The sequence below is a fragment of the Arachis hypogaea genome, chromosome 16 (genome assembly GCF_003086295.3).
Source record: "Arachis hypogaea cultivar Tifrunner chromosome 16, arahy.Tifrunner.gnm2.J5K5, whole genome shotgun sequence".
In the NCBI taxonomy this organism is placed as follows: domain Eukaryota; kingdom Viridiplantae; phylum Streptophyta; class Magnoliopsida; order Fabales; family Fabaceae; genus Arachis; species Arachis hypogaea.
Window position 1 is genome coordinate 130681419 of NC_092051.1, and position 27796 is coordinate 130709214.

General features: G+C 32.1%; 2 protein-coding genes across 2 annotated transcripts; both read right to left on the bottom strand.

Annotated features, from left to right (window-relative positions):
* Positions 1–6431: 6431 nt before the first annotated feature.
* LOC112755027 (B3 domain-containing transcription factor FUS3) lies at positions 6432–10751 on the bottom strand. The gene is made up of 6 exons (XM_025802900.3): positions 10067–10751; positions 8034–8123; positions 7791–7891; positions 7390–7436; positions 7218–7294; positions 6432–7027 (listed from the first exon to the last, which is right to left on the bottom strand). Exons 1-6 carry the CDS (start codon positions 10598–10600, stop codon positions 6740–6742), a joined length of 1137 nt encoding a protein of 378 aa, XP_025658685.1. The 5' UTR covers positions 10601–10751; the 3' UTR covers positions 6432–6739.
* Positions 10752–16335: 5584 nt separating this feature from the next.
* Positions 16336–19593, bottom strand: LOC112755028 (serine--tRNA ligase). The gene is made up of 8 exons (XM_025802903.3): positions 19256–19593; positions 19026–19187; positions 18834–18939; positions 17971–18164; positions 17752–17855; positions 17496–17679; positions 17200–17379; positions 16336–16696 (listed from the first exon to the last, which is right to left on the bottom strand). Exons 1-8 carry the CDS (start codon positions 19457–19459, stop codon positions 16487–16489), a joined length of 1344 nt encoding a protein of 447 aa, XP_025658688.1. The 5' UTR covers positions 19460–19593; the 3' UTR covers positions 16336–16486.
* Positions 19594–27796: the final 8203 nt, after the last annotated feature.

The window sequence follows — 27796 nt, forward strand, 5'->3', positions numbered from 1 at the left end:
ATAATTTAAATATAAGAAAGAACAGATTATTAAACTCCAATTTATTTTCTTTTCTCATACAAAAAATAAAAAAATAATAATAAAAAATATTATTATAAAAAATTAATAAAAATAAAAAAATAAATTATGTCTTTTATTAATATCTTTGTATCCTGTTTAAAAAAATACAAAATATACTAATTTAATATAAATATAATTCCATATTTCTTAATCCTACAATATTACACGTGTCTGTATATAAATGTAACTTAAATGCTTTCACTAGTTCGCTCGCTTGGAATGATCCATATGACTAACCTCAGTGAATATAGTAATAATTATTCATAGTATTTATTACATGATTTTGAATAGAAAAGGCATAGCAAATTTTAAATAAAAAAATTGCTTAAATAATAACAATTAAAGAGTATAAAACCTGAAAGTAGCCAAATATAATATAAACACTTGTATGAAAGAATCCAAAACAAAAAGAAAGTGATTAAAATTAAAGTTGATTGATCAAAATTCAAAATAAAAGGGAACAGAGAATTAATGATCTTATGAAAATAAAGTCTATACAAAATTAAGTAAAGTAGAGAACAATAACATAGAAAGAAAAAAAATGAATGTTAACTATTTTCCTTTTTTTTCAACAGTACATTGAAGAGTTTTATTTATACATATGTACTAAGATTTAGAAACTACTAACTCTAGTTCAAAGGAACTAACACGGTTAGTTACCCTTTCCTTATATATGTTATTATCCTCCTACAAACTCATAGTGGTTTTGATGCCAACCTGAGTTTGTTTTTAAATTTGTCAAAGCTGGCTAATGACAGAGACTTTGTTAACACATCTACCACTTATTCAGTTGATGGAATATGTGTGACATCAATGGAACCTTTGATAACCTTGTCCCAAATAAAATAGAGATCTAACTCAAAGTGTTTAGTCTGATTATGTAGGATTGGATTATAAGCAAGTAGCACAGCTGAAATATTGTCACAAAATACAGTGGGGGAAGCTGGGTAAGGCTGATGCAATTTAGCCAGAAGATTTTGAATCCAAATAAGTTCCATGAACACTACTGCTATGGCTTTATATTCAGCCTCAGTTGAGCTTCAACTGACCGTGGGTTGTTTGTTGTTCTTCCAAGACACCAAATTCGAACCAGAGTACACACAAAATCCAGTTGTAGATTTCTTACCAATCACTCGCCCAATCTGAGTCTGAAAAAGCAAAAAATCATAAATCAGTGCATCTATGAAATTGAAATTTGAGCTCAGAAGTACCTGCCAAGTATCTCAGGACTCGTTTAACTGCAGCCCAATGTTCTTAGCAGGGTTGGACATAAATTGACTCAGTTTATTCACTAAGAAGCTGATATCAGGTTATGTAATTGTTGCATACTGCAACCCGCCCACTATGGAGTGATATAAAGTTAGATTTTCAAAAGGGGTTCCAGCATTGGCAATCAATCTAAGAGAGCCTACCATTGGAGCCATGCTTGGTTTGGATTCATTCATGCCAGCATGTGTTAGAAGGTTATGTATATATTTGGTTTGGTTCAAAGAAATTAAAAAAGTGGAATGTGTTATAACTTCTATATCTAAGAAAAATTTGAGCTCGCCTAAATCTTTCAACAAAAAGGTAGAATGAAGTTTGCTAAGAATAATTTTTATTTCAGTTTCGTTATCTCCAGTAACAAGCATATCATCAACATAAAATAAGAACATAAATGGTAGAAGTATAAGTATATCTAGTAAATAGGAAGGGATTAGATTTCGTTACTGTAAAACCGAAAGATTGAAGGGTGAAAGTATTGTTAAGTACCAGGCCCTTAGCACATGTTTAAGGCCATAGATGGCTTTATTTAATTTGCATACAAGTTTAGAATTAGAGGACAGAAACCTGGAGGCTGGGACATAAAAACAATTTCATGAAGAGTTCCATTTAGAAATGCATTGTGAAAATTATATTGTTGAATTTTTCAACCTTTTGATAAAGCAATGGTTAAAATCATCCTAATTATAACCGGTTTAATAACAGGTGAAAAAACTTGATCAAAATCAATTCCAGCAGTTTGAAGAAAACCTTTGGCAACCAACCTAGCTTTATGTCTGATAATCTCACCTTTCGCATTCTTTTTAATAGCAAATATCCACTTATAACTAACTACTTTTTCATTATCAGGTTATTCAACTAAGGACCATGTATTGTGATATAGTAGTGCTTTATATTCTGTGAGCATAGTATCTCTCCATAAGGGATTGTGGAGAGCACTTTGAATGCTTTTAGGTAATAAATCAGAATTAGAAGAGACTGAGGATTTTGCTACCTGAAGAACTTTTGCAGTTCTATTACCTGTCTTAGATCTTATCTGCATTGGATGGATATTTTTTGAAAGAGTGGTTGTAGATGGAAGGCTTGAGGAAAAAGGCAAATCAATGTGAGTAAAAGTAATCGGTATGAGATCTTGGGTAGAAGTTGATGTCCCATTAGACTGTGAAGCTGTCTGCATTGGATGTACTTGTTCATGTTCCTCACTATGATTTGTATCACCAGGATTGAATTTAGGCATGATATGTGTATTTGTGCATTAAATTGTGTTTATTGGTTGAAGAAAAGCAAGCCTTAAAGAGCAAAATTAGTAGAGAACCGAGAGACTCGACCCTCAAACACTAGAGTGATTAGAGTGTATACACTTCCAGTGAGGGTTCGATGCTCGATTCTATGTTTCCGGCTTTCATGAGCTCTCTTCTTACAAGTTTACTTGCATCTTATTGTGTGATTCGACTTAGTGGAATCCAGTTTATATTTGTCTTGGAGAATTTGTTTACTTTTAACCAAGTAGGTAGAAGCATTTTAGTATATAGTTGCATTTATATAGATAGGTCTCACCTTTGTCTTCCATCACTTTTAGTTTTCTTGAGCTTAGCATGAAAACATGCTAATGTTTAAGTGTGGGGAGATTGATAAACCACTATTTTATGGTTTATCTTGTGCAAAATTGAGTGGATTTTATCAATTCTTCATACACTTATTCATACAAACGGTATGGTTTTACAAATCCTTCCTAATTTTGTTCCATAATTGAAAACTTGCTTCCTAGGCCATTAAATTGTTAATTTTTGATTCGCCTTTATTACCATTCGATGCCGTGATGTGTTTGTGAAGTGTTCTCAAGTTTACAGGGCATGAATGGCTTAAAGGATGAAGAGGAGGCATGCCAAAGTGGAAGGAACACAAGAAACCAAAGAGATCAGATTAGAAGCGAGGATCGACGCGCACGCATGGCTGACGCGTACGCGTGACTGATGCGTACGCGTGACAGAGCGTCACGTGCTGCAGATATCAGAAGTCGCTGGGGGCGATTTCTGTGCCAATTTTGGACCCAGTTTCAAGCCCGAAAACACAGACTAGAGGTAAGGGTGTAGCTGAGACTGGACAGACATTCATTCTCACTTAGTTTTAGTTTTGGTTTTTGAATTCTAGAGAGAGAAACACTACTTCTCTTAGGGTTCTTAGCATTTTTCTGAGTTTTACTTTTGGATTGGATTTGGAGAGAGCTACAATTACCTTTGATTGAAGTTTTTATCGTTATAGTTTGTCTTTCTATCACTCTACTTTTTTACTTTCCATTTAGTTGCTTCAATTTATGTTCGGATTTTGTTAAGTTGAATTTATTAATACAATGAACTATTTTTATATTTAATTCCATTGCTTGTTAATTTCCTTTAATTAATTATCAGTCCCAATTTTGCTTTTATAAATTTATTTTAATTACCATGTCTCTTATTTCTTCTGATTACATGTTTGTGAAAATGACATTTATGTTCATGATTTGAAACTCTCAACTTGGCTTGGGAGTTGATTAATTGAAAATCCATGAATTGGAATACTCAAGTTTTAATCTGTAATTGGAAATTGCTGTCAACTCAAATTTCACTAACTCTAATACCAACTCTGATTCACAAGTCCTAATCACTTCCCAAAGAATTGGTAATTACCGTCGGGTATTTATCGTTTTTGTTGTAGTGAATTTTTTTTCATTTTTTAATTTGTATTTTGATGGATAGTTAAAATAAAGTAATTAATTAAATTTAATTTTTGGGTTATTGGGATACTCTTGTAAAGTTAAGGCAATTGTTGTGAAAGATCAAAATCTTTTAAAAAGAAGGAATTGGTAAAATGATAAAGTGAGAGGTTGATCATTCTTAAATTAAGCTAGTAAGACTCACATATAACGAGAGTTACAAATTCAAAGATAATTACCACTCAACTTTATCACTTTACTCTTTTTTTTTTCTTTTAGCGGATTTAAATTTATTCATAAATAATTAGCATTTTTTTACATGAAATAATGATTTGACTAAAATTGTAGAGAAGGTAGGTTTCATTCCAAGTTTATCATCCTCCTGTTTTGAGCTCATCAATACTAAAGAAGGAGCTGACATTTGTCAAAACGAAGTTTAGAATTTTAATGTTGCTTATAGCTTTTGTTTGTCTTGGATTTTGATTTTGTAATTTCGACAGGAGGTATCGACCAAACTTGTATCAATATCTCAATTTGGGAGTGATCCAAATTTTCTAGACTAAAACTAGACCCTAACACTTATAAACTATAGGAGTCAAAATAGACTTTGCACGAAATGAAAAAAAAATGTAAACTTGAATAAAATGAAAATCAAACATAAACTTAAATGTTTAAATGTTGAAAAAATAAATGAACCAATAAAAAACAAAGATCAAAAGATTAGTGAAACTGAAAATAAAATAAAATAACAAAACAAAGGACTCTCTAAACTCAAATATACTTGTACTCCATTTTTTTGTGTCAGTGTAATTGAAAATTTCTCCAACGTTTGTGTATGTATGAGTTGAAGAATAGAAATTTCCTTTCAAGCTTTCATTAGCTCTGTATAAAGGCAATTCTTCTTAGCTTAATCATCATTTCTTGATTGCTAAATTTGCTATGCAAGTTCATCCTCGTTTATGTTCAACTTGATCCTCAAGGTTTTGAAGCTCACGTCCTACTACTTCATCAAAAGTTAAGCAACCTATCCCATATTCAAGACAATTATTTTAATAAGATTAGATTAATCTTTTAAGCACATTTTAAATGTAATCTTTTATTTTTGTCCAACCTTAATTTCACCAATCCCGCTACGTTACCAATAATATTTCTATCAACTTCTGCCAACTCTTGCTTATAATTGTGTTTAATAGAAGTGTTTTTGTGGATGTGTCTAATAAAAATATCTTTTTTATGATTGTATCTAATAGAAGTGTCTTTATAGATGTATTTTCTGGATGTGTTTCTTTATACATGTGCTTAAAATATAATAATTAATTATTGTTAACAATAAATTAGCAGATAATATGTTGTTACCCTATACTTTTCCTTATTTCACTTATTTTTTCTAAGAATCTGTCGAGAGTGTTTTTGAGTAGTCCTGCTGTCTTACCGCCTCATATTTAGTCTCAATTTATGTCTTATGGGATTATTTATTTAGGCATCAGCATTTTTCTCTGACTCTTGTCAATATCACAAGTCAAAGATATATATAAACTTCCATGGTTGATATGAAATTAACCAAGAAGTCTTACTACTTCCATAGTTAATATTATTGTAACAAGTCGAATTAGGGATCTTTTGATCGCCATATGAAGCCAGAACTCTTTTCTTTCAACCCTCTTCCTTCTCCCTCGGCATAATAAGTTATGTAGAGAATGACATTAATCTCATCTCTTTATCCAAGAACTCTTTTCTGTCTTTGATCAACTTGACAAGTCTTTGGTCTAAACTAAATTCGCACCAACAACTTCAATTCATCGCAAATAAAATTTAAGAAAAAATAAGTTTGAAAATCTTGGAATTAAAAATTTATCATGAATAAAGGTGGATTGTAAAAGTTAACATCTCCAGATGAATAAGTTCTAAGACTATAAAAAAATTGACTTTAAAGATATTTCTATGATAATCCTCACAAAATATTAATGAAAAGATTAAATTATTATAATAAGTTAAGCACTAGATTATAAAAAAAATTATTAATATTTATTAGACTTAATTTAGTAAAATCTTTTTTATTTGAGAGGTATTTACAAAAATATAAGTACTTAGTTGGTAAATAAAAAGAAATTATATATTTGTGCTATGTCTTTTAAAATTTAAGAGTACTTTGAGAGTACTTCAAAAATTCTTTTCAAATTTAAACTGTATTTACAAAAATAAAAAAAAGTAATATAATTTCATATATTAATATCTTTATCAGAGCATTTTCAAGTTACACCATTTAAAATTCAATTATCACTCATCAAACATTCTCAAGTTACACCATTTAAAATTCAATTACCACTCATCAAACATTCTATCTGTCAACTCCAGCATTAAAATTATAAACATATATTATTGTTGACCAGCATATATTAGCGTACACGATGACAACTTCATAATAAACATTCAGATCTTATTTATATGTAGATCCTGACAAAAACTTATAGATAACATAATACATGATAGAGCAGTCAGAAAGGTGAACATAGTACATTATATGTCCGCCCGCTACTCTTTTATTCTACACAAATTCTCTCATCATGATCAAAACAAACAACAAAATAAATAAATACAAGAACACTGAGCGAGTTTTAACTTTTGTTTAGTAGCATATTGAACAAACCCACACTCAAAATTAAAGTACTTCTCTTGTACCATATTATTAAGGCTTTGGCTGCTGCTTGTACATAATAACCACCTTTAGTAGAAGTCATCAAGTGACAAATTTTCAACAGAACCAAAGGTCTCAGTTGGTCCGATCCTTGAAAAATTAGTCATTGATCCGCCCAAAAAGTCAAGAGGACTATCATTTGAGAATGTAGTCTCATATATGAATGACATGCCTGCAGTGTCATTCAAAGCTGGGTAAGTCAAGGTGAAACAACCAGGTTTGCTAACTTCGTAATCATTAAGGAAGATATCATTTGCCATGTCGCTAGTTTCCTCCATAAATTCATCTTGATCAGAAGCTTTCTTTGCTTGAATGACCTACAAACATGTAACATGTTAAATAACTTAATGATACGAAATTGGTTATAGATACTTAATTGTGTTTGAAAAGTTAACTCCATCTCTAAATCTGTTCATTTACAAACATAACCTATATTTTTGTGTACTATTTTATCTAAATTAATAGATACTTAATTGACAGAATAAAAGGAAAAAATCCGGAACATACATAATTATGATTTTGACTATCTTGGTAAACCATAATAGAATCTCCCATTCGAAGAGCATGTGCGTTAACAAATTCTCCTGAAAAGATTAACACAAGGAATATACTATAATTAGTAAAGTTCAAATATTTTGAAATAATTTGAACTTATAATATTAGTAATTTAAAGACATACCAGTATTTTCAAGGACGTACATGCGACTATTATTGTTGGGCCAAAATCTACATTTTTGGAAATCAATAAAAATACATTTAAGTTTGTAGGATTAATAAATTAAAAAACTTAAAACTGTACAGTTTGTTTAAATCAAAAGATAAATTGTATATTCAACCAATGTTAATCTAAAACATAAGAAAATTGTATATTCATTTTTTGTTTTAAACTAAAAAAAATGACATACACTCTTCTACCATGCTATTAGATGGATGTAGGACCAGGTTTTTATATGATATAAGTTCACTTTTCCAGAAGAAAAGAGAACTGAGTATAAACTGTACATTTCAAAATAAAATACAAGATAAGGATTCAAATAGATTCTCACTTTACTAATTTAACTGACCACAAATAACACACACCTGTACTTAAAACTCCAAACATGAATGCCATCTAGGTCATCCATGCTGATAAGAATTCCTTCCTTTGATTCAAGAGGAGGAAGGAAAGCCTCTGCTGCTTTCTGCAAATTATTTAGTTATCCTATATTATTTCATTCATTAAATATATAATACGATATATAATGTAATGAGTATAATTAGACTCCTTATAACACAATTGTATTTATTAAATTTAACAAAGTCAATGTGAGTGAAAAAACAAACCTTTGGCAACACCATCCTCCTGAGAGAACTAACATCACTGTTCTTTAACTCCTTTTGGAAAAGGAATCTCAAGTTTGTATGATCAATTACCTAAAAGCACTCAGATAAAATTGTAAAGGCAATTTATCTTTTTATTCTAGTAAAGAAATTAGCAATGTTAAACTAGAGAATTTAGGTAAATGCCACTAAAAGATAGAACAAAATATAGTAAATTATAACAAACATGTTACACCATTTATTAGCTTTAACTAAAATTTGTGTAACTAAGGCATAAAACACCACTATATGCTCCTCATATGAACATAATGTAAGTCCATATCCATCATGGTTAATACATGTCATCAATTACTTGAGTTCCCAAATGTAAAGCTATTAATTCAATGTTACACAACCAATTGGTATGTACAATTATTACAAATAGATGTGTTTTGGAGTTGGATATTTTAGTGTATTTTTAAGTAGTAAGGTTACACATCTAAGTCTTTTTATGAACCAAGTTTAACCAAGTTAAACAATAAAACTTCGAATAACCGATTTTTATTGATGTTAGACCAACTTGATTGATTAAAAAAAAATACTTGGATGTATAACATTATTCATTTTTAAAATTACTTCAAACTACATAATTATAAAAGTTGTACACAAATTAGTTGATGTATATGTGTGAAAAATAAATTAAAAAAAATCGTCAATTTTCATTTTATTTAAAGCATAACACCAACTATTTAGAGAACAAAAAGTATGAATATTTAACTTCCAAGATGAGAATATTAACGAGATGATTCCGTTAGAAAAATCATGTAATTTATATTTTGTCAATTTTTCTTCTCCTGTATAAAAGAGAGTATAAAAAGTAATTAAGAAAGTATGAAATTACATCTAAAAAGAAATTATTGAACAAAACTAATATTATTTTCACAAGATAATTAATATTTATTCAGACATAAACATATTATTAGTAGATCAAATTATTCAGATTATGTGTCACACTCATCTCCTTTTATTTAATAAACTCTCTCTCAGCCGCCTTAACTTGAAAGGTATATAAATAGACACCAATTTGAAGTGTGTAAAAAAATTTTAAATTAAAATAAAACTGCCAAATATATTACAATAAATTAAGTGCCCATCGTAATTAATTTTTTTTCTTTATTTTTTGGGCTCGTATCTTGACATCGTATAGATTATTTGTACTGTATAACTTCTTTTTAAAAAAATTTATCTTTTTTTTTGTATTTGTCTAGGTTCTTTAGTAGTACAATCTGACACAAGTGTACTTGCTTGTAACTACTTGTTTTCATCCAATATGTATATATTTGACAACAAAAACAAAAAGAAACAAAGAATAGGAATAGTCCATACTTTTAAGTTTCTTTTCCTTTTTAGTTTTGTAAGAAAGAAATTCAATTTTTAAAATAAATAAATAAAATAAAAATGACTTCTGGAGAACTATATATATGTACTCCAAGTCTATGCATAAATCTTGAGAAAATTTCTTGATTTGTCTCCTTCCACAACATTATTCAACAATAATCCTTAATTATAATTGTTCCAAAGGGTATGAGAGATAGAATAAATCAATTTTTTAAAAACAAAACTAATTAAATTCCTGTGCTAGCTAGCTGTTTATTCAAAATATGTTGATCTCAATGAAAAAGTATGAAAACTCTTAAAAGCTTTCCCATTCAACATTGGAAAAGAGTAATAAAGATTGATTTAATTAAATAAGTTTGACAACCAATAAACACAAGAAGCACCTCTAAAAAGAAAACACAAAGTTCATTCCTTTTTCTTTATTTTTATTCCTCTACAAATCCAACCATGACAAATAATAGTCATAATAATAATTTCTGAAACAATCAATTAATTCTTTTCTAAAAAACTCATAAGAAAAGAATGTTTTTAAAACAAAGATAGCTAGATCTCCGAATTTTAATTAAATATGGACGCTTAATTGTTAGATCTTGTTCATGCTAAGGACTCGGAGAGAAAACAAAAATAATATTAAAAGAAAAAGGGGGAAATAAACTCACACGTGCGGGATTATGAGTAGGCACGTGAGGGGAGGTATTAGTAGTAGTGGAAGGAGCAACAGCAGCAGAAGGAAGAAGAAGAGGAGGAGGAGGAGAAAGTGTCGGTGGTGGTGGTGGTGGTGTATCAGAAGATTGCCTTGAAGAAGAAAGAGGTGGAAAAAGAGTAGTAGTGGGGGTGGTGGTGTTCGCGTGGAACTGAAGGTGCATCAGTGTTGGTGAGGACCTCCTCCTCATCCTAGCCATTCTCCTCTTCCTATGCACGTTCCCAAAGGTGGCAACAAGCCCAACCTCCTGCTCCTGCTCCTGCTCCTGCTGGTACTGAATATCATGATGATGGAGGATCCGACCCGGTTCCGATGATGACCCGTTATGGAGAATGGTAGTAGTTATGATCCTGTTGGTGTTGGTGTTGTTCCCTTGAACGGTGACAGAAGAGGGAAGAAGGTCATGAGCGTCAACACCTGCCACGAAGGCACAGGCCTCGGTTTTCTGAAGAAGCAAGTTTTCTCTTCCTTGTCCCTGATCCATCATCATTAGGGTTTTCCTTTTCTTTCTTTTTTCGGTGTGTCTCTCTCTATAAACAGTGGAAGTGGCTTTTGGTTTTCTGTTCTTTCTCTCTCTACGAGTGTGAGTGTTTGTGCAAATATGGATAGATGATGATAGAATGAATGAAAAAAAGAAAGAAAGAAAGGGTGTTATAAGGACGCTCGGCAATCACGAACGGGTGTGGGGTTTGGTGTTCAAACAGATCAATGGTGGACTGTCTTTCACACTCGGTTCAACACACACACACCCCTTCTCTTTATCTTCTATTTCTTTTTTTTTTTTGGGGGGGAATTTTTCTATTTTAGGCAAGGGTTTTTTTTGAGTGTGTTGATTACAGGGACTGGTTTTTATGACATTTGTGCATCCTGCATTCTCCCAATTCCAATCCTCTCTCCCACTCTACCTCTACTACTCCACCCACTTTTACTTTTTTTTACCACAACATAAATTCTCTCTTTCTCTCTCTTGACAGATTTTTATTTGTAAATGGGTTATGGGTAATGGGGTTTGGATCATATCATATCATAGGAGTTTTGGTTGCAAAATGTGAGGAAGGTTCATGCTTAGATGGTTAAATGTTGGCTAGTTTCTTTTGGCTCTTTCTTTACCCTTACCCTCTGCTCTCTCTTTTTTCTCTTTCTAATAAATAATAACGAGGACAGATAGAGAAAATTAAAAGAAAGCAGGGAAAGGGGGTTAACTAAACTAAACTAGCTAGAAGAATGGTGTGGTGAATATGGGTTGGTGTAAGAATGGAACCAGGGTTGGCATAGGGGTTAGTGCGGTGGTGGTGGTGGTTAGAGAATGCCCAAACAGCTTATGACGGATGTATGGTGGATTCTGCCGAAACATGGGGCTTCAGAATCCACTCCACCTGTTGCAAAAGTTCTGATCTCAACACACCCCCACATTCACAGAATTGAAATCAATGGGACGTGAAGAGTGAGGGTGTTTTTGCCTTTGCACGCATTAATATTCCCCACACTCACTCACTACCATATACTATACACTCTCTTAGCTTAGCTTTATTATTATTTCTCTCATATTTTCAAAATGAAATTAAATAGAGACATTTGCTTAACTTTAGGAGGAATGGTGGAAGAAAAGTGGGGGTATTGAACAACAACGGGAAGATGCTCCTGTGTTTTAAAGTTTTGATGAGAAAATGAAAACCAGGGTGCATGGTATGGACGACACAAAAAAACAGGTAGCTGCCTATATTACGAGTTGGCGTAACTGTTGTTGTAGTATTAAGGGAAGAGAGAGATCCTGTGTTTGCATGTACCAACGGTTACAGTGCTACACGCAGAAGTTTGCCATGTGGCTCAAGTTTTAACTAACACGGTGTGATTTTTATTATGCGGTTGCAAGTGTGTTTTTGTGGGAAAAAAAATTATGCTCCGCTACTACTTAATACTTATACTATATTTTCACAATTAAATTATTTTTTATCTATTTGAGAGATTAATTTAATTTTTTTAGAAAAAAGAGAGAAATAAAAATACATAGAAAGAATAATCTACTAATTAATTATTATAAGTGAAGTGTGTAAAGGTAAGATATTAATTGAAATGCCAAAATATCATTTCTTAATAACTTTCTTGTTAGATGGAGTGTCCACATACACAGAATACCAAATTGGAGTTATTGAAGGTGTGTTCATCAAGAATTTGGTTTATGTATATATATACACTAAAGTTTTAAAAGAAAACAAAAATCTTTAAAGAGTTTGATTTTATTCAAGAATTTATTATTATTCTAAAGAGAAATAAATTATAAAATATTATTTAGAGAAAGGAAGTTTGGAATTTTTTATACTAAGTATTTAAACTCCTGAAACATCTATTTCTTTATATTTTTACATTGAAATATTTTAATAAAATTTTAATCAATTTTATCTCTCTAAATATAAAGGTTTATAATATATAATAAATTTTAATAAACAATAACAGGATAATAATATACTATAAGTTATTATTTTTTATTTTTTATTTTAAATTCATAAATAATAGCAAATTAATAATCTTAAACATTATAGTTTCTTCAACTTATAATTTCTTCTCAAAGTATTGATCATCTTTTCTTCTTATGAGTACACCTAAATATCTTCAGAGTATTATGTGGATTGTTTCTACCACTAGTAAAAATATTATTTTATACCAGAATTGAAATTAATATAAAAATAATATTTTTTACAAAGAACTTTATAATTGTAATTATAATCATACAGTCTCTTGTGACATTCATATTTTTAATTTTAATATAAAATCATCAGATCACTGTTATTTAAAATAATAATTTTTAAAATAAAAAAATTATTATTTCTATTGACATTAAAATTATTTTAAATTCTAAAAACACATGTACAACTCAAGGTAGAGAGTACAAATAAATCATGTCTTTTGTTGTGTGATTGTTTTGCTTACAGTGTGTTGCAGAGTAGAAGATAATCTGTGAAGAGAAGGCGTTTGTTTGCATTCTGCATTGTGTAGTTCGCTTGTTCTGTTAGCTGGTATATGGAATCTCAAATACGGTGGCTAAAACACTTGGACACCATGCACAGGTGATTGTGAATCAGTCAATAAATGATAGACGAATTTGTAGCTTCGTTATCTTCTTTCGTCGGCAAGAACTAATTAACCAATTTTTTCAACACAGTATCACTGTGACTTAATTTACTGATGGATTTACTTCTGTAGCCTTGTGGATTTTAACAGTCCAACTTGTCTTGGGAGCAAATTTATTTCAAAATGACCAAAAAAATAAACAAAGATAAAATTTTTTTTATTGTTTAAAAATACACAAGTTTATTCTTGTAGAAAATAATATTAGAGAGTATTGATGATAAATATAAACAAACTCTGAAAAAAATCATTCCACAATGTTTTTGTTTAGTCAGGTGTTTCTTTATTTTTTAGAATTAACTTCAATGCTTTTGTACTTTTTAAAATTTTTTTATTGTTTTTAGAAGTTTTTAAAATTGAGTTTTTTTCGCATTAATTGGTCAAAAACTTCAGATAATAATAATAATATCACTTATGAATAAAACACTAATATAAATTAATGGAATAAAATTTTTTATCATTTAAAGTATCATAGACCAATTAATTATTAATTATTAAAATATTGGTATTTTAATTAAAAATAATTAGTAAGTTATAAATTGAATATAATTATTTTAATTTTTACTTTTCATTCATAGAAAAGAAAAACATGCTAAGAATTGAAAACTTATTAAATAGGGATGGCAATGCCTCTCGAACCCGCAGGTACCACCTCGTCTCTATCCGTTCGAGGCGAGTAATTACTCACCCCGCACCGGGGCGGATTTTTAGCGGAGTGGATTCTTGAGAGGGGCGGGGCGGGGCGGATTTAGGTAATACCGCCCCGTTATATATATAATATGATTTTAATATATAATATATGTATATGTAAAATAATTAGTAAATGACTAATAATATTGTATCATATTTAAATTTTTACTTTAATTTATGTTATGTATGTGAGGATAGTTATATAAATTTTGAAATTTAATTTTATTTATTGAATTTTAATAATTATAGCGGCTGGTAGGGATGGGGCGGGTACCCGCAGGAGCGAGTTAGGGTTCAATATTTTACTACCCACAGATAAAAGCGAAACGAGTTCTATGTAGGTTGTTGTACGGCAAAACAGAATCGGGTAGAACAAAAACCTATCCCTACCCGCCCCATTACCAGTTGCCACCCCTATTATTAAATTTTAGTCTTTTTAAATATGTAACTCTGAAAGGATTTGGCCGCAAAACTTCAAAATGACAGAGATCATCGAGTTTTTGAGCGTACCTAGCTGGAGAATCAACAGTAAAATTTGTTTCACATAAGATATGTACTATGATAAAGTTTTTTACTTTTGAGTTAGCATATTTTTTAATATTTTCGATAATTCGGTAAGTACATTTCACTTGTTATTTTTTTTTGTTATGATCAGTAATTATTGAATTTTTTTTTATTTTAAAATTTTTACAAAAGAATTTATTTAAGAATTCAATTTTTTTAAACAAAATTTACTTTTAGTATTTTTATTTCGAAAACAAATCATAACACTTTTGAAATATCTCTCTCATTTTCTTTGATACATACTCTTCTTTAATATACATGCCATCTCACATGGAGAGATACATGACTATTTACTATTAGTAGAGTATCTTAACAATTTCACTGTTAATTTCATTGTAAATGTACTCTCTATCTTAAACATGATTTTGATATAATATTATTTAATTTAACAACTAATACTTTATTTTGTTAAAATTACAAAAAATTAAATATATAGTTAATCATAATATATTTTTATATGAATATAAAAAATATTTAATTTACAAATAATATATGCTAATGTCACAACAAAGATTGTGCTTTGAAAGAAAAAATAAAAAAAATACTTGGTTAAAGTATAGTAATAAAATTGTATTATTTTTAATATTAAATATGTTATAAATAATTTATAATAATATTAATTAAATATTTTTATTTGAAAAAAGAATTTGTGCCTAATGAAGAGTGCTAAAATTATCAGACCCTATGTCTATACAGTTAAATGAAAACACAGAGATATTTCAAAGAATGGCATCATTTAAATTAATTCTAACATCCATATAATATAATCAAAATGAAAGTCTAAGAAAAAATTTAAAATAAAGAAATTAAGTAAAAATCATAAAAGGAAATTAATGAACATAGAAAATTAGTATTTGAATAGGTTGAAACTTATTGACAAAAAATAATGAAATAAATTGATTTGTTTTATAATTAAAATGTCTCGTATATTGGATTAATGTCATCACAACTTGATATATAATTACAAGACGAGTGGTAGAGGGCTAATAAATTTTGTAATTTGTAACCATTAATTAACCATTATTAATATTTTTAATGTATATATATATATATATTTTTTTTTTTTTCTTTTTATTTATTTAAAACGTTTGAGAATTTATAAGAGAAATGACCCTCCCAACGTCATTTTTTTTCATACTCCAACACTGTCTCCTTTCTCCAAAGTGTAGCTTCAGCTTATTTATTATTTATCTATTCAGATAATCAGACTCCGGAAAAATATAAAGTTTGTTGTCCATGCTGGTCCTAAGAGGATATTCTGAGTGTGAATGCTATTAAGAGTCACACACAAGGTTGGTTAGGTAACAAAATACAATGCATCTCCTGTTTCTCATCTATTATTACAGATACTTGGATAATATATATATATATATATATATATATATATATATATATATATATTACTAATAAAATAGCATAATTTGACCAATGAGAGAATGACATTTTAGTTAACATTTGAATTAAGTTTAATTAATTCAAAAATACTATACCTAATACTTTTTAATTAACTTATGGTGATACTTTATGATGCAGTATAAAAATACTAATTTATGGTAGCAACCACCTATTACAGAACTTGTTTCACTAGTTTGGTCCCTATTTTCCAGACGATATTCCTCTTTACAAAAAAATTTGTAATTGAAGCCACGATTGACGCAGATCCATTAAATTGAACATGGTTCAATTTCAATGCCCTGCAAGACAAACCATGAAAACTTCAGAATCCAACATCATCTCCTAGTACATACTGGATTTTTATGTCTCCTTCAACCAAAATTATAACATTACATGGTGTTTTATTTTTATTATCATTCGCATCAACACTGAAGCAAGAATAGGTAAGGATTGTGTAAGAGAAATAATCTCATTGAAGAAACATTTTGGTTTTCAAGACTTGAACAAAATATTAGGTTGTAGTTTGAATTTCTCAACAAAATCTGAATAAACTTGTTTTTCATAAATGAAATATCATTCAGACTAAACTAAAATAGTGAAACTAGGCCTTTGATTTCTTCCCTTTGGCTTCACTAACTGGCTGGTTCTTGAAAGGTAGGAATGCCTTTCCACCCATGAATGGTCGGAGGGCTTCAGGTATCTCGACACCATCCTCCTTCTGGTTGTTCTCAAGTATGCAGCAAATGGTCCTCTCAGTAGCTGTGAGGGTAGAGTTCAACAAGTGAACATATTGCTTCATTTGCTCATTGCTCTGCAACACCAAAAAAGATGTACAAGACCAATAGTTAGAATTATGAAAGCTCATTCACATTGATGCATGAATATTGCTCAACTTAAGTAAGAAAGGTGCATCCAGTGCAGACAAAGCACAACAATATATCTGTGACCCATTAAGTCTAACCACAGAATATATGCATTTGATTATTTTCAATATATATATATATATATATATATATATATATATATATATATATATACATTTTGAAAATAATCAAATGCATATGGTAATTAAATTAACTTCAAAGAAGCACTCATAGAAATTACAAGACATAATGCATATTCTGAATTCAGATTGCTAGATATATACTCAACATATATCAGGCAACAGAAATGAAATCTGCCATTACTAAATTGTCGAAAAATATAATTAGAGCTATTGCACTGGTAATCATACAACATTTGAGGGGATGTAGGATCAGATTCCAGGCAAGGCTTATCAAAAGATCGATAATGATATGATTCAACATAACTGACCTTCTTCTGCCCATATCGAATTTCTAATTTTCTGGCCTGGTAGTCTGTACAGTTTGAACAGGACACTAGCTCTCTGTAAGTTTGCGATGATGGAAACCATGCTTCTAGATCATATTTCTTTGCTGCAGCATCATTCAAAGCACCAGACACAATGGCAACAACTTGATATGGAATGTTCAACTGCAGTGAACATTGAAAGGCAATTATGGGGGTGGGAAGAAAAAATAGTTAATTTACACACCAATGCATGTACAATAATTAATAAACATGGTTTCTTATGAGGGACAAAAAGATACTTCTTTATAGAAATCTTCAGAGTTTTTTAGCATTTCCTCGTGCATGTTCCATGAATCATTGTCATTTGGGCTAGTAAGGCAAAACTGCTCCACTTTCTCAAATTGGTGAACACGGAATATTCCTAGAGTATCTCGACCATGTGATCCAGCTTCTTTTCGGAAACATGATGAATATCCAGCATATCTACAAAGAGCTTATTTCCAAGGTTTAAAACAATAGTCTTCCAACGTTACATGCATCCTTTAAATTGATTACCTTATGGGTAGCTGGGTTGGGTGGATCCAATCATCTAAATGATAAGCACAAAGGGGCTGTTCAGCCGTAGCAATCAGATATTTGTCATCTCCTTCACCTGTTACCTGAATAATAAATAAACTGCTCTGGTGAAGATTTCATTTCAAGATTTAATGGCTGTCATACTACGATAGGTATAGTAACACTAAGAGATTTAAGAATGTTAACTAGTATTCACACCTTGTAAAGCTCTTCATCAAATTGGGCTAATTGAGCACACTTTGACATTATGTCTTTTCTCATGAAGAAAGGAGTATGCAATAAAGTATATCCCCTTTTCTCCAAAAAATCAAGACCGAAGTTTATTAGAGCTTGATTAAGACGAACTCCATCTCCTTTAAGATAGAAGCCTCTACCACCAGCAACGTCAGCTCCTGTTATGCATTGATAAACATGATGTGAGAATAATCTTGGCTTCCATATTTGAATGCACCAATCATGTTCCATGGACTATATTGGTGATCAAAAGATCAAAACAAACCCAAGGTCTTCATGCGGTAGATGACAAGCAGAGTATAGTATGACTAGCAACAATTTCAAGGAAGTTTGAGTTCCTCCACCATGTAGTTGTTTGTGTCGAAAGCAATATTACATTATTGATGAAAAAACACTGCAAAATACCAATACTATATGCAATAGAGGAATCATCTATGAAGCATGCACACACCAATTAAACAAAGTATACTTGTGTCTGACACTCGAAGACACTCATAAGACATGCTATTATACATTTGTATTTGACTAATTATCTTTCCGATTTAGAGAGACTTCAAACTCAAATTGGATAGGGTGTCAATAGTGTTTAGAAATGACGAAATAGGTAAATTGAATATCGGTAGCAGTGAACATTGATAGTATGACATTTACAAATATATATATATATATATATATATATATATATATATATATATATATATATATATATATATATATAGGTGTGTCATTCATAAGACAACAACAACATTATGAAACAGAATATACTAAAAGTTTAAAGTCAGCTCCTAGTCAAATTAAAATGATAAGAACAAAAAGTTGTTAGTTACCCTTTTTTGTATCTGCTATTCCAAGGAGATCAACTAGATCTACATGATTCTTCAGTTTAGGCTCCACCCTTTTCTCTCCCCAGGTTCTAATTACGGCATTATTGGCCTGAAACACAACTGGCAATTATAATCATAATCATATTATAGAGAAAAGCTGATGATTTCAGGAACAGAGAAGCAAATGAAAGTGACCTCATCATCGCTAACGGGAACCGAATCGTGGACAAGGTTTCCAATGCTTTCCAATTTAGAATTTAAGAGTTTGAAAGTGTCACGAACTTCAAGCTCTTTGTCAGCAATGAGTTTCTTAGTCTCCTCCGATTGAGTAATAATGTTGGTTGCATCTTCACCAGCCTAAATTAATTAGAGTAAGTAATTGAATTAAGAGAGAGAGAGAGAGAGAGAGAGAGAGAGAGAGTTACACGCTTGAGCTTGGAGATTTCTTTGTTGATCTTGTTGAAGTCTTTGCGGAGAGTTTCGAGCTCGAATTGACGCTTGCGCCACTCCTTGTCGAGGTTGATGACGTCATCGACGAGTTCGACGCTGGCGAAACGACGCCGTTGAGATTCGCGGATGAGTTCGGGGTTGTGGCCCTTCTCCTCCCTGAAGAGGTTAATGTCTAACATCTTCTACAACTTCAATCTCACTCGCACTCAGATCTGCGCCTCCCGCTGTTGCTTGCTTTGAACAAGGGAACCAAAACTTCTAAAAGCGCCAACAGGGTTTGGTTTCCTTGGGTTTAACAGGGATTGAGACTAATGAGTTATTTTGATATTCCGAAAAATATTTTTAATGAAAATATTTTTTTTAAAAAAATATATTTGTATTTGATAAACTTTTTTAAGTAAAAATAAAAGTATTATAAAAATAAAAAAAGGAAAAACTTTTTTTTATTTTTCTTATTTTTTTAACTCTTAAATTACTACAATTATTACTATAATTACTACAATTATGATTTTTACTGTTATCTAAAAAATATTTTAAAAAAATGTTTTTTAAAAAGAAGAAATTAATTTTGACCAAAAAATTAAATAAGACAACATAAAACAATTAGGATAAGAAGTTATATGGGACACTAAAAAAAGGACACAAGACACAAAATTATATTTGGTTGAGAGATATGGATAGAGATATTGTCTTCAAAAATATTAAATTAGTGTATATCCTGACAGAAAAGACACAGAAATACTAACAAGAGACATAATTTATTTTTCATTATTTTTATTAATTTTTTATAATTATATATTTTTTAATTTTTTGAATAAAAAAATAAGAATAAATTGAACTTTTATCATTTGTTTTAGTTTATCACCAAACAAAATACAAGAACACTTACTTTTGTATTTCTGTCTTTTGTGTTTTGTTATCAGTATTTTGTCTTGTCCAATTATCAGAACCAACGTTGCCTTAAAAATAAAACGTTTTAAATTTATAAATCATCTATCTATTGTCCTAACCAAAGACTACGTTTGGAAGAGAGACTGAGACTCAGAGACAAAGATTGGAGACATGGACTAAATTAAGTTTCTACATTGTGTTTACTGTTTAGTGTAAAATATACTAGATGAGTTATGTTTTAGTATCATGTTTAGTTTAAGATAAGAGAAAGTTAGAGATTGACGAGTAGATTGGAAATCTGAAAAGTTAAATAAAAATATTTTTTGAAAGAAATATTATTAAAATTTCAATTTTTGTCTCTAAAAATTTCAGTCCTATATGTCTTCACTTTTTGAAGGTAATAAAAAAATTGAAATTTTATGTCTCAAGACTGAAATTTTATGTCCCATTAATTTTTGTCTCTGGTCACCAAACACAATACCCAGTCTCAGTCTTCTAATCCCATAAAGCAAACGCAGCCTAAGAGTTTAACAAATATGTATTTTAAGGGCACATAATAAAATCATTATGGATGAAAGTTTTAAATTTTTTTTAATAAATACAAAACAAAATGTATTGAAAACATGGTTCTGAAAATCGGACCGGACTGGTTGGTTCAACCGGAAAAACGGGAACCGGTCACCTAACCGGTCCGGGTAACACTAATAACCGCCTGGCAAAAAACTGGCCAAAAAACCGGTCGAACCGGCAGTTAACCGGCGAACCAAAAGAACCGTCCGGTTTTTTTGCGGTTCAATAGTTTGCAAATTCAGATGCCAAACGACGTCGTTTTGGCATTTAAAAAAAAAAAAAACGAGAATGCCCTTCGCGAAATGTCTCCTAAGCCACTAATGACTAACCCTAATCTGATACTCCCCCCCCCCCTTTCTTCCCCTTTCTTCCCCTTTCCCCTAACCTAATTGAGATTCGGCGCCAACGTCCATAGCCACCCACAGCCATCAAGGCCAGCAAGGCCACCATAGCCGAGCCCGCGACCACCACCGGCCGAGCCCGCCTCCTCGTCGCCACCCACAACCATCGACAGCAGCCGCGACCACCACCGGCCGAGCCCGCCTCCTTCTGAATTTGGTAAGACTCTGTTCTTTCACCTATGCTTCTTGATTTTGATTTTCTGAGGTTCTGATCTTGTTCTGTGAGCTCGCCTGTTCTATGCTTGATTTTGGATTTTGATTTTCTGAGGTTCTGTGAGCTCGCCGGTTCTATGCTGCCTTTATGATTTTGGATTTTGATTTTCTGAAGTTTTGTGAGCTCAGCTATTCTATGTTGCCTTCTTGATTTTCATGATTGATGTTTTTTATTTTGAATATGTTTTGCATTGCTGCTTCTGTTAGCTGCTTCATGAATCATGATGAATATTTTTTTGCTGCTTCTGTTAGCTGCTTCTGTTTTGCATTGCTGCTTCTGTTACCTACTTCTGTTTTGCATTGCTGCTTCTGTTACCTGCTTCTGTTTGCTGTTTCATTATTTTCATCATTGCTGTTATTGATTTTGAATATATTTTGCTGCTTCTGTTTGTTGCTTCAGGATGAATATTTTGATTATTTTCATGGTTTTCTGAAGTTTTCTGGTCTTTGGTTTTCTGATTGTTATAGATAGAACAATCACAAAGTAACCCACAGCCACAAGATTCTCAAACTGGTTCATCCAGAGGTAAATCTGATCCAGCTTGGCAGTATTTTACAGTGAAGTATGACAAAAATAACAAGGCTCAATATACATGTATTTTCTGCTTGAATACTTACAAGATTTTGAAGTTGTTTGTGAACCTCTAATATTAAGTAATGGATAATTTATTATGTGAAATATTAAATTTTATTAAGTTAGAGATCATTGAATTTATATACTTAAGATTATTTTAAGTTTTTTAATAATTTTATTTAATATTTAATTAAACCGGTTGAACCCCGGTCGAACCAGTGAACCATTGAACCAGTGATCTCATCGGTTTATTGACCGGTCCGGTTCTCGCAACCTTGATTGAAAATTTAAATTTTTGGATTTTCAATAAAAAAAATTTCAATACAAAATTTTTTAATTTATAATCTTAACGGATACTCTTAGAGCACAAGATAGTTATCCTTAACTATAATATCTATTATGACTAACTTGTGAGTTCCAACAAATTATATTACTGCTAAATCCCTATTATATTATATATTATACTAGCTTGTTTTTGCAATTTTTTTGAATTTTTTTTATCAGATTGATCGGATAGCTCTTTTTTTTTTTTAATAAAGAAGCTCAACACAACAAGTGGAGCAAAAGAAAAGCAATAAGAACAAGAAGCAAAAATAATAACAAAAGGAAAAAAAGATACTTATCCATTTGTCATCTCTGACATTGCCATCAACAATAGAAAAGATTCACACCACTGCACTCCCTGAAGCTCCAAAGAGAATTGTTAAAGATTTCATATATACCTGATTCCTTGTTTTAAAATATTCTTCTATTTCGTTCTAACCAGACGTTTCAAACAATAGCAAAGAAACTCATAAACCATATTTTGTGCTCTTCTTTCCTATTGTGAACTGTCCAACTCTCAAAATGATCCTTCAAAGTGACAGGAATAGCCCAATGCTCTTCATTTCTATTGTCAACTCCTGTCCAACTCTCATAATCTTCTTATCCTTTATATGTTGCTCTTTAATCTATAAGTGACAGATATTCTTCTACGGACCACCTCTGGTCGGTAGTACCTGATTGGATAACATCTCATCATGGGGTTCAGATTATTACAAGAGCAAACCATCTTCTTCCATAACAGACATTTCTCCTTTGAAAAGCGTCAGCACCACTTAAACAATATTGCTGTGTTATGAACCACCGCATCCCCAACCCTCAGCACCCCTAACTTTTTAGGAGCATGTACCACTTCCAATCTCACTAATGCCATACCACTCCTACCGTCTTCCTTACTCTACATGAATCTTTTCTGTAAGAAAATTAACTTTTCTGCAATAGTCTTTAGCATCTTATACAAACTCAAGTAATATAACGACAAGCTATTTAATACAGATTTGATAAGCATTAGCTTACCAGTTTTATTGAGCACCTTCGCTTTCCATAGGCTGAGTTTTTCCTCCATGTTATCTATTATTGAATTCCATGTCTTTATCAATCTTGGGTTCACTCATAGGGGAATACCAAGATATTTGATTGGAAGAGTAGCTTCCTTGCAACCTAACAAACTGCACATACTCTGAACCTAATGCTGCTCACAATTAACTGATATTAAACTAGTGTTGTCAAAATTAATGCTAATCACTGACATCATCTCAAAGCATCGTAGCAGTCTCTTATAATTTCTGATGGTCTTTTCCTCGGATGGATAGAATAATATAGTGTCATCAACAAATTGAAGTTTAGACAACTCTATATTATCCGTTCCAACCAAAAAAGGAGATATACAGCCGTTTCTGACTGCTTCTATGCAGCACATCAACGATAAGAACGAATAAAAACGGTGAAAATGGATCCCCTTGTCTCAACCCCCTTTCCATCTTAAACTATTTAGTTGGTGACCCATTAAGCAATGCAGGCATAGAAGTTGTGCCAATACATTCCATAATCCACTCCCTATATCTCCGTCTAAAATCCATCTTTTGTAACACAATATCCACAAAACTCCACTTGACTCTATCATATGCCTTCTGAAAATCTAATTTGATTATCGCTGCCTCCTTTTTTTCTCAACTTGAGCCATTATACCATTTCACAAGCTATAAGAGCCCCATAATGTATTTTCCAACCCTTGACAAATGTACTTTGCGTCTCTCCCACAAGTCCTGGCATCACTGACTTCATCCTCCTAACAAGCACCTTCTAAATCACCTTATACACACATCCAACAATACTAATTGGTTGAATGTCTTTAATCTCCTTAGCTTCTACAAACTTAGGAGCCATGTCACCCATGTGATGTTCGAATCTGCAGGTAATTTGGAATTCTGAAAGAATCCCATCTCAACTGTAGTGAATTCCGATCCAAGCTCCTCCCAACACTTCTTGATGAAATTCATGTTGTATCCATCACTTCCTGGCACCTTAGATGATTCACAGTCCCATACTGCTTCTCTAATCTCCTCAAGTGACGACATTCTCTCCAAAGCTGCGGATTCTTCTTCATTAATCCGATTCACCAAACCATCTCTGAAACCCACCCTAGAAGACCACTCCTAATGATACAAGCCCTTGTAGAACTATCTAACAGCATACTTAATTCTAGTTTGATTTCTAACCAATCTGCCATTAATCACCAAAGCATCAATCCTGTTATTTTTTCTTCTTGTTGAAGCTATATTGTGGAAACATCTAGTGTTCTTATCTATGTCCTTCGCATGTCGAGACCGAGACATCTACTTCCAGTACAATTCTTTCCTCTCATACCATCTCTCACAGGATCTAACTAGTGCCTTCCTTCTTACCTCCATTGTAGCATCATATACCCCATTGCTTACCATATCATCTAACTTCTTAATCTCTTCCTCAAACATTTTGATTTTCTTATCCATGTCACCAAAGTGGTCCTTATGCCATCTCCCAAGAGGAATCGTCAAAACCTTCAGTTTATTAGTGAACTATCCAACACCTATACTTCTCCATTCCTCCTTTACCATCCTTAAGAAACTTTCATGTGTAAACCAAGAGTCAAGACTTTTGAATGGTCTTGGCTCACCATTCAACTTACTAACTTTTACTATCATAGGACAATGGTCTGACAATCTTCTCGGTCCACCTTTTAGACGCGTCTTTGGGAACTCCTCTAGCTATTCCAGACTAACTAGAGCTCTATCGATTTGACTGTAAGATCGACCTCTGAACCATGTAAGCTTCTAATGCGGTAAATCCACTAATTGCATATCTTGTATCCAATTCTTGAAGTCTTTCGCAGACGTTGTTAACCTATCAGCATCTTTTCTCTCCTCTACCTGTACAATCTCATTGAAATTTCCCATGTAACAGAAAGAATACTGGCATAACCCAGCTATATAACTCAACTCCTCCCACACCATAAGTTTTTCATCTCTTGTATGAGTCCCATACACTAAACAAAATACACAATTAAAATTATTTTTTGATAACATTCCTTCAACACACAACCATCTCTCCCTTTTATGACAACTACTCATTTTAAACATCATTTCATTCCAAATTAATAACAAGCCACCTGAAGCACCATCCGACCCAAAAAATTCCCTCCCCGTATCATTGCTCTCCCAAATACGTGCTACATCAAACTTAGTCACTACCTATCTCTTAGTCTCAATCAAACCTAACATATTCAGTTTATGTTTTCTTTTAAGGTCTTTCACCATGCTCGGTTTTTCATCACCTACCCCTCAAACTCCTAATATTCTAAGAGCCAAAAATTATTTTAAAACATTATTTCACATTTTTTTTATTTTTAGGTCTGCAATGTTTTGTTTTCTTTTTCTGTTTTGCCAACCTCCTTTTCTGAACAATTATCTCTTCATTCTGAGTTTGGAGAGCTATAATATCATCTTCTTTATTGTATAGTATTCACTTGACTCCACTACTAAGTCCCAAATTTTTCTATTTTCAAGTATTTGCTCCTCCAGAATCTGACTATCTTCATTACCTGTGCTCCCTCCATTGTTGTTCGACTTACTATCACCCGCCACCCCCTTTACAGAGTTGTCTTCAACATACGTCAAATCCACTTTGCCTCCCTTCTTTGACATCCTTTTCCTTATTTGCGTTTCTTTTTCATGTTCACTGCCCCTGGTAAGTGGTAACAATTTCCATGCCAGTCCCATTCTTAATGTCAGCCAAGTTACCCCTACCGTCTACAGTGCCGTTCACCTATCCCACCAGCATCAAAACCACCATTTGTATCTTTCACCAACATTATCGAGAATGTGTGGGCTCAGTTCTCTATCTCAACTTCCTCTCCATCATTGCGAGGCATAGTGAGTGGCGCTGAAGAAGAGCTTCGACTTGCCGACATTGGCCCTTCACTCCCGCGGCGAAGCCTTTCTTGCCCACCGTCCAGCCAGCTTAGTGCCCCATGAGGATCTCCCACGCCATTCTCTCCTTCTGGTGACACAAGCACATCTCTCTCCAAGCTCACCTGTTGTTCCCTTATAGTCCGAGGATCCTGATCCATATCCACTAGGCCCGACCCAGATTGTAAACCTATGCAAGGTTCCTCACTTCTAGGGCTTGAGAAGACCGAGCCCAAGGAAGCCACTTCAATAATATTGGATCCCCTTTTATTGTTAGGCCTAGGACCAAACCCAGCATGTTTCTTTTTTTTTATCCTCTTTGCCACCCTTGACCAGCCTACTAAACTTTCCTTCCTCACCCCATGTAGCTGTGTTTTCTGAGTTTGCTTCATAATATCCCTCACAATCCGCCAACCCTTTAATTCCCTCATAAATTGGTTGATATGTAACGACTTTTGCTGGATTTTGTTTTAAACAGCCATTAATCCACTCATTCAAAATTACTTCTGAAATTACTAATCTACCCTTCTCTTCTCTTTCCTCCCTCAGCTTCTGCACCACCACTTTAGCCGCCTGGTCTTCGAACACCATCGGAGTTGATGCCCTTGGTCTCGTTGAACTCGGACAACTCTTAACTCTAAGCATATTACAATCCCACCCACGTTATACACTTATACACAATATTTTTAAAGGTTTTTGTCAATTATTTGACCTCAGCTAAATTTTAAATCGATACGTGATTACTCACAATAACAAATAAACTGCAATTACACTAAGTTTTTTTTTTTTTGTCGATAAATTGGACAATCCCCATTCCTAGGTATTAACCACTCACGCACATCACACTCACACACACAATACAGGTTCTATCACACCCAACTACAGCTGGGAATCGAACCTGGGATGTGGCTATATGAGGCCAACAAATAGGCCATCGGTACAAAGCCTTTGCTACCATTACACTAAGGTTTAAATTAGAGTGTAAGTTACAAATAGAATTAATAAGGCTTGTTTTGCAACCCCTTAGGTTTAGACTCAACAAATATTGCCCCCAAATCGTGACACTCTCTTGGAGTTTAGCCCAGTATTAGCATTAAAAGTAAAACTCAAACTTAATCTGTTATTGCAAAATGAAATCTCTTCATAAATCTAGACTCTTTTGCGAATAGAAGTGTTGACAGATTATGTTGGTTTGGATTTTGGGAATAGTGAGAACCAAACTAATTAAAATTTTAATTGATTCATATTGGTTCAAATTCGAGATTTTTGTGAGTGGATCCAAACAAAATCAAAACAACTAAACCAAAATTGGATTGGTTCGAGTAATCGGATATCTAATTGAAAATAAAATTTAAAAAAAATAAAAAAATTAGGAAGAGTTTTTACATAAATAATATATAATAAAATAAAATGAAGAGTAATAGATCCTCAAAATTATACTTAAATAAGTATCATAATTTGAGTTAGAAAGAAATGAAATTATATATATATTATATTTCTTTTTAAATTAATATAAACCTAATTGAAAATCGAGTGGTTCGGTTTCACAATCCCAAGAACCAATACTCAAACCAATTTAAAATCAGGCATAATCGGGGT

What these genes read in the sequence shown, in the direction of transcription:
- LOC112755027 (XM_025802900.3), bottom strand. Translation starts at nt 10,600, where the DNA reads ATGATGATGGATCAGGGACAAGGAAGAGAAAACTTGCTTCTTCAGAAA. An exon ending in GGAGGATGGTGTTGCCAAAG is followed by an intron (nt 7,892 to 8,033) that starts GTTTGTTTTTTC and finishes AATAATTTGCAG; the next exon opens with AAAGCAGCAGAGGCTTTCCT. An exon ending in GTTTGGAGTTTTAAGTACAG is followed by an intron (nt 7,437 to 7,790) that starts GTGTGTGTTATT and finishes CCAAAAATGTAG; the next exon opens with ATTTTGGCCCAACAATAATA.
- LOC112755028 (XM_025802903.3), bottom strand. Translation starts at nt 19,459, where the DNA reads ATGTTAGACATTAACCTCTTCAGGGAGGAGAAGGGCCACAACCCCGAA. An exon ending in TTGATGAAGAGCTTTACAAG is followed by an intron (nt 17,856 to 17,970) that starts GTGTGAATACTA and finishes TTTATTATTCAG; the next exon opens with GTAACAGGTGAAGGAGATGA. An exon ending in CCAACCCAGCTACCCATAAG is followed by an intron (nt 17,680 to 17,751) that starts GTAATCAATTTA and finishes AGCTCTTTGTAG; the next exon opens with ATATGCTGGATATTCATCAT.